At 41.6% G+C, this 7318-nt stretch overlaps 1 protein-coding gene across 2 annotated transcripts in view; it reads right to left on the bottom strand.

Annotated features, from left to right (window-relative positions):
• nxph2a (neurexophilin 2a) overlaps positions 1-7318 on the bottom strand; it is an 18571-nt gene extending 11253 nt beyond the window's left edge. Inside the window, exons 1-3 of one of the 2 annotated variants that reach the window (XM_042218539.1) lie at positions 6562-7318; positions 6302-6472; positions 6001-6150 (exon numbers count right to left, since the gene is read on the bottom strand). In XM_042218539.1, the coding sequence (XP_042074473.1) occupies positions 6001-6045 (45 nt within the window). In that variant the 5' untranslated portion in view covers positions 6046-6150; positions 6302-6472; positions 6562-7318. Of the gene's footprint in view, positions 1-6000; positions 6151-6301 lie in introns of both variants that reach the window. The other variant, XM_014332694.2, reaches the window with a different exon arrangement.

The following is a 7318-nucleotide window of genomic DNA, read 5'->3' as shown; positions in this document are numbered from 1 at the left end:
GGGGGGGGGGCATCACAACCTTCAAATCTTCAAATTAACTTAAAACTGGATTGAGCAAAAAATGCTTTAAAATACTTAAAATATGACATTTGATTACCTTTTACAGATGTTTGCAGCTGAAAAATGTGGAAACCCACATGATAAGTTTAGGATGAAATAGACGTTTACATGCAGTGACTTTAGCAGCATAATAACACATAAACTTTGACTCTGTAGTTCAAAAGACAATGAAAATCATCATCATCTTGCTATAAAATACTCAGTATCAATTAAAATGCATTCTGACAGTTTGTTAATTAACTGCATGAGACACGGGGGTGAAAATGGGATGTTAGTGAGCATGGCTCGGTGTGGAAACTTTGAATTCAGCGATGATGTCAGGTGTTTCCAAAGTGTTAACAAAGATCCCACCAAGAGAGAAGAGAGAGAGAGTGACGGGAGGCTCTGGGAAGAGAGCCTCCAGGTAATCTGGATACTAGTGTTATCTCGCCACCTGCCACATATGACAGCTGCAAAGCCCTGAACACTTCACTTTTAGGCAGACGTTACCTTTCAACGCATCATCAGTTTCATAATCCCCTTACATGGTCAGAGCGCCAACTTCTGTGCTGGCTCCTGACACCTGCCACGCACCTCCGTATGCCTGATAGCTGATAGGGATTGAGAAGGATAATACCACAAAGCACATTGGACTCAGTGTAATTACCATTCTCTTGACTGGTTTTAACACCTTATACTTCGTACGACAATGGTAGCTGTGCTTGTAAAACTGCTCAGCTTAAGGAGGCATGGCGTGTTGTTGTTAAATTAATACTTCAAAGTTCTACTTTTAGGTTTTTTTCTGCTTTCATCTCAGGAAGACGTAATCTAAATGTTTCTCTCTCTGAGCTCCTTTTCTGTGAGCGTGCGACAACCCCAGTTTTACATTTTCTCCTCTTCAAATCCGCGCCGTGAATGATAGGAGTGTTTTATTCCAAAATGTTTTTGCTTGATTTGCTCAAAAGCACGTCCGCTAAATTTGACAGAGCAAAATGTTTCTGTTCTCCGAGCAGATTGCGCCGTGGCTGATTTCACAGAAACAGGGCTCTTTGAAGAAGAAACAAGAGTTGGAAAGACGTTGCTTCCTTTTTCCTCTGAGTAGCTGTGAAGACAGGTACTTCACAAGAAATATACAAAGACAGAGGGGAGCTGACAGTGCTTTGTTATGGCTGAAAATGACATGCTGAAAAAGAAAAGGGGGCTCAAAGCTTGGAGGCAGAGGAGGAAATGCAAAACTGAGAATAATCAGAAGGGAGATTTATTGTACTTATTCTATAGCTGTCACACTTTTCCTTTAACAGAAAGGCAATACAGTTTTAATTAAAGAGGTCAATCATTTCTCAGAGCTTTGACATGAAATGTGATTGCCTTCTCCAAGAACCACACAGACGGTAATTAACAACTTCTTATGTCAGAGTTTTCAGGAAATTTGAAAATATTTAAAGAAGAAACATCGCCTGTTAAGTCACGGTTTCGTGTGATTGCAGTGTGGTAGCTGGTAGACGTAGTGTTAATGTAAATATTTGACTAATTAAAAGAAAAAGTGGCACCGTGGCATCATACTCCATCCCCTCTCTGGATGCGGGCAAAATTTCTTCTTCTCTCCATAAACTGATTGCGACATTTAGTTTTGTTGCAGCACGGCAGTAAAAAGCAATACAGACAACAGCCTTCAAAACACTGGCGCTGTGCATCAGTGAGTGCTGGATGCTTCTGACACTGCAGAGAGGTAATGACAATGCTATAAGGTAGCAGAGCCTCTAGATCTAACACCGCCTCGGGCTGCACATCGCCCATAAAAATTCATAGCTGTGGACCAAGATCAGGAAACTCAACATCATATTAAACATAATGTTTCCTGCACCACTAGAGAGGCTCTGCACTTCATCCTAAACAGTTCACATCCCACGAGCAGCTAGCGGGAAAATAGCCGTGCAGCTTATAATTGTTTGACTAAAGTCTTTAATGGGCCATACCGTGGCGTGATTAGGCTTATTGTCAAAGCAAAGGGCAATTGTGTCATAGCTATCAATCATTTGGAGCTTCTTTCTCTTCATTTCAAGACCTTTATCATGGATTTATTGCCGGTACAAACACAATTATGACTGATGATTGGGAAAGGAGCAGGCTGCGGGGCTCAATACAGTCAGAAGAACCTGTAGTGGCTGCGAGCTACATTTGAGGGATTTCACTCGGAGAAGCGACAACCTTTTCTTCAGAGGTCTGAGACAACATACAAGCTGAGGACTGAAAATGCCACGGACAGTATTGTTTATGAGGGATTATCTAGTCAGGCCTCCTGGCTAGAAAGATTGTGACCCCAATATGAGCACAGATACAGATCAGCTCCATGTAAGCTCCAAAATGATTCCTGGAAGGCAACGCATGCATACAAGGCCCCTTCACTCTGTCAATCCAATGTTTAATCACTTCCACAGAAATTTCTACTGGTCTGCCAGACGTGTTCTCTCATATTTTTTTTCTCTCTCCACCCAATTTCTCTGGTGGGGTTTTGAAGACTTAAGTTCCACTCTTTTTTTTCTCCCTTTCTTACAAGGCAAATCCTGGGAGAGGTTGATGTGAAGACCAGGCAGAGCAGGGATGTGAAGAATATAAACACATTTTTTTTTTTTTTATTGTCCAGAGGGAAAGGGAGGTGCAGGGGGTTGGGCGGTGGGGTCTGTAAAAGAGACGAGGACCTTATCACAGCCCAGCAGCTCTGTAATTCGCCGCCATGATAAAGTGGCAGCGCGGAAAACCTTACAAGGCTGGCACAATCCAAAGACGGATTAGGTTTTTCTGACATAAGCTTCCTGAAAAACTAATCAATCAGCCCATGCAGTATTATCAGAAGCGTGAGATTAAAGAGCTGCTCCTAATCCCCCCACTGTACATTTTATTACACTTCCCAGTGTTAGTTGCCTTTAAATATACAATAAATAAATAATAAAACCAAACCTAATTGAGCATGGGGAAGGGGAAAAGGGTTAAAGAGCCCTTAGAGATGGATTTTATGTAGAATTTGTGTTTTGTTATGAAGACAGGGATAAAACTGTTGTCCTTGCCAGAACCCTTTCTGCCTTTGAATAGAGCATCACTGTCTCACTCTACCACTGCAGAGAGGGGGGGGGGATGACACAACTAGGGGGAAAATCCTCTGGCAGAATTTTACAGCAATATTTGTGTCTAAAATATCTGATTGTTTGTAACAAAGACTTTTTTAAATATTCGCCTGACCAAATAAGTAAACACATGTTTTTAAATAAATTATTAACTGTAGAAAATTAAGGCTAAATCCTTTGGGAAATGACTCGTAATCCCTTAAATCACTGCACATCAAAGTTGCAGGGATGAACTCCAAGCCTGGCGTGATCTGGAGTACAAGACGCATTCAGCTTACTAGTAACCAGCTAAGCTTCGTCTCGCTAGTGCGTCACACCCATCTTTTAAGACGTTCTTGTCTTCCGCGCTCAGTTCAACCCTGGGTGGTGTTTTCGGTAACGGAAAAGGCAGCAATACATCTAACGCTGCGACTGATCCTCTTGGCATGGGCCATATAGATGCTGTGTTGTGACATAATATTACCAGAGGAGCTCTCACCCTGGCAAAAAGACATAAAGGCGTAATAGACTTTGTCAACGTCTCCTAACACTTAATCCCAAGCAGAGTTGAAAACCCCACTTTCCCTGCGTGCAGTCTCTGGTATAGACGTAGGGCAGGACAGGCTGAGATGGCAGAGAGCACGGCTCTCAAATATGTTTCATCTTCATCTACATTGTTCTGCTGTCATTGCACAGAGGATAACTGCAGCAGATGTCAGGGGGAAGAATGGATTCTCCCAGGATGGCTTTGACCCTCTTATTTGTCCCTGGGGCATGGCACAGATGCTGGGTCCAGGGTTACATTTTCACCGCTTGATTCATGTTCTAAGCGCTTTTTAATTGAATGTGCACGTGACGAGCGATGGGAAGAAAAGTGTGATTTTATCTGGGGGTCTTTGAGGATTTGGACCACTTTTTCAAACTCTGGATTTTTACTTAAAACAAGAAGCTTAAAAATTTCATATCAAGGGGTTTAAGGTCCTGCGTGCAATCCTCTATCACAGAATGCTTCTCGGGTTCAAAATCTGGCCTTGCGCTGATGGGCGTTATCCTTGTGCAGCTTTTCAGTGGTTCATACACTAACAAAAAAGAAATCTTATTCATACATCATGATGTATTGCAGCACTTATTCCATTCCTTTACTGAGGGTCAGATATTTGGGATTTTTTTGAACCTAAGAAGGTAGGGTAATATTGATAACGGCCACTACATCCCCAGTCAGACATTGGTGAATCTGTTGGGAGGGAAGCTACTGAGGCATACAAAGAGAGCCTCTCCAGGGAGGCAGTCTGTCTCTCTCTGGAGGCACAGCTCCCAGAAGGCACAGGGCTGATTACAACCGCAGCCAAAGCAGACAGCACTTTGCTGCTGCAGCTGCACAGTTGAAGGCTATCTTTAAAGAGGTCCTCTTTGAGGATGGCACAGATGTGAAGAACTTCTTCGATCCCATGGCATTTTCAGTGCAAGTTTGATCATGGCAAGAATCCATAAAGCAAGGATGAAAACGCTAATACCCTCGCTGTATTCAACTATCTATAGGGGACAACATCACGATATGATGGGGGTGGGGAAAGGGCAGGAAAGGCCTTTATACTCCCCAAAAGCTCATGAACTTTCTTCCGAGTGCTTGCTGCATTAAAACCTGAACTAGACTACAGAAAGATTACGTCTAGAAGCTTAACACAATCATTCTCTGGTAAATACTAAATAATTTTCTTTGGATTAACAGGGACATCACCGTTATCATCAAGCTTTTAAAATCCCTGGGTTTTTCAATTTCCATCTATTGTTCTCAGTTGTCTTGAAAGGGGAAAAAGTAATAATAAAAAAAGAACTCTGGCCCCAATTTGAGAGCAAAGACACTTAAAACAGGTTAGGGGTTCAACACAGACGTCTAATGATTCCAGTGATCACCAAAGGTGCACCTGAAGGGATGAAGAGGCAGGTTGCATTTTCAGATGAGCTGTGATTGAGAGAAGCAACACACCCAAGGACATAATACTGAATATAAACACTGAAAGAAAAGAATATTTAAACTTTGCAAACCAGCACAAAAATTAATAGCATATTTTATAAAATATCTTCAGTAGATTTTTTTTTTTACCTCGGTAATTCTGTGTCTCTATTTAGAATATTACCTAATTGTTCATTCTAACCTATTACCTTTTGCAACACTCTGCTTGTAATGTAAAATTTCCATAGCTGAGAAAGCTGATGGTCTTACAAAAAGCCACAATATCAAATAGAAATAATAAACTCAAATGCTTTTATGGTAATTAACTGCATATGATGCGCATTAAAGCAAAGCTGGAGTCTTTCCAGGATTACTAAATGCATTATGTTTGCATTATGTTATTCATTGTGTTTGTTTTTACCATATTTTTCAGTGGCTACAGAAAAGAAAGAAATGATGCCATTTCTAAGGGTATTAAATTATTTACTATTTTATGGATTTAAAAAAAAAAACACATGAAAAGTATTTCACTGAATAGTGTGCGAGCCCTGATAACATAAAACAATTAAGCTTATCCCTGTAAGACTGAATGAGGAGTTCTGCTCGGCAAATGAATTTGCTCCTGATGACTGTGCCAAATAAAATTTCATGCCAGGAAATTATTCAGTTTGGCACAATGTGGAGATAGACAAGTCTTGCACAGCTGCGTGATAAGGATCCACATAAAAGACAGGCCAACAAAACAAATATAAGCAAAAGAAGTTTAAACCATTACCTAGAGTGAAGAAATAATTATCTCGTAAGAGTCCTACAGCATAATAAAAATGCTTCATCTCTACTTTTTCTCAGTCGGAGACATGCTTCTGCATAATTAGCCTCTTTTCATTCACTCATCTCACTCCTCACCTGGTGCAGGAGGAAAAACAACAAGAATGTTTGCAGAGGACTCATCTTCAACGACTTGTCGACTTATTCAAGATGAGCGGGGATTAAATCCTCTCTGGAAGATTTGGAGAGGTGAAGACGCTCATGGCACTGAAACATCGCTATGATCACCTGCAAGAAAGAGAGAGGGGGAGAGAGAGAGAGAGAGAAAAGTGGAAATATTTACGTCGTTAAATCATTTAAAACGTCTCTTTTTAATTTGGAAATACATCAAAGATGGAGGCAGTGAATTATTCAAGAAATATACTAAACTTTTCCTTACCGTTTCGTAAAGGCAATACCTCACTTATTTCGGTAAGGCGGCTGGGATCATCCTCTCTCAGTCCACGTTCAGCAAAGAGACCTAAAATCCTCTCAAAACGTCTCTCAGGATGTCGAGGTACTTTCCCCCGAGCAGCTGGGACTCTTTGGCTCGTCTGTAGTAGTGAAGCGCCTACATTAAGCAGTTCAGATGTAACAACGCTCCTCTAAGTTTAGAATCCAGGCAAGGCGAAATAAACTGTGGACTATATTTTCCCTTACTCAATCCGGAGCAATGTTGGTCTTAAGTTGTCAGTATGCGCAGTAAAACACAGCCAAGCGTGCCCGTATCCCAGTGCCAGGACTGCAGTCAGACAGACAATAGTCAGCTCGCTGTCTTCGCTTTTAGGCTCTGCTTGATTTCAGTGCGCAAAATCCTCTTCTGCGCGTCTGGAGACTCCAAGGTCGGCGCGCATCCGTTCAGAGACTCAGACCTAAAGATGTACCTTAGAAGTCTTACTCTCTCCATCTAAGAGACAAGTAAAAGCTTGATGTCACCGTTGTCCGGTTTTGTTCATCATAGCGCGCACGTGTTTAACCCCTTAACGTTTAGATGCTTAATCGCAGAGAACAGTTATGCCGTGATTTTCGTTGGAAGTTTTGTGTGATGACTCGAATGCCTACATGTCCAGTTATATAAGAGTGCATGCAAGCCGTGTTTAGCAGAATGTATAGAAAAGCCTTTAAAATCGTTGCATGTATTAAACCCATCTTGCAAACGCAAGATGTGTGGACATTCCTGTTTGCATCGTGTAGCTAAAAGCACAGCAACCAGAGACACTTATTCTTCTGGAAACTCAGCTGATGCTGCAATCCTGACCACAAAGTGCAGGCAACAAAAGGTCAACCGCTGTGCAAGTACAGAGGGGTGATAAATGAAAACACACAACAAAAAGTTTCTTAGGCGTTGAGCCATCACATGATGCCAAAACATCTTTGGCACTGAATGTACACATCTCCAAAAACTCCACTGGAGGGA

This window comes from Haplochromis burtoni, unplaced genomic scaffold, assembly GCF_018398535.1.
Source record: "Haplochromis burtoni strain Fernald_Lab_line unplaced genomic scaffold, NCSU_Asbu1 Contig_20, whole genome shotgun sequence".
NCBI lineage: Eukaryota > Metazoa > Chordata > Actinopteri > Cichliformes > Cichlidae > Haplochromis > Haplochromis burtoni.
This window is presented reverse-complemented; position numbering and strand designations above follow the sequence as displayed.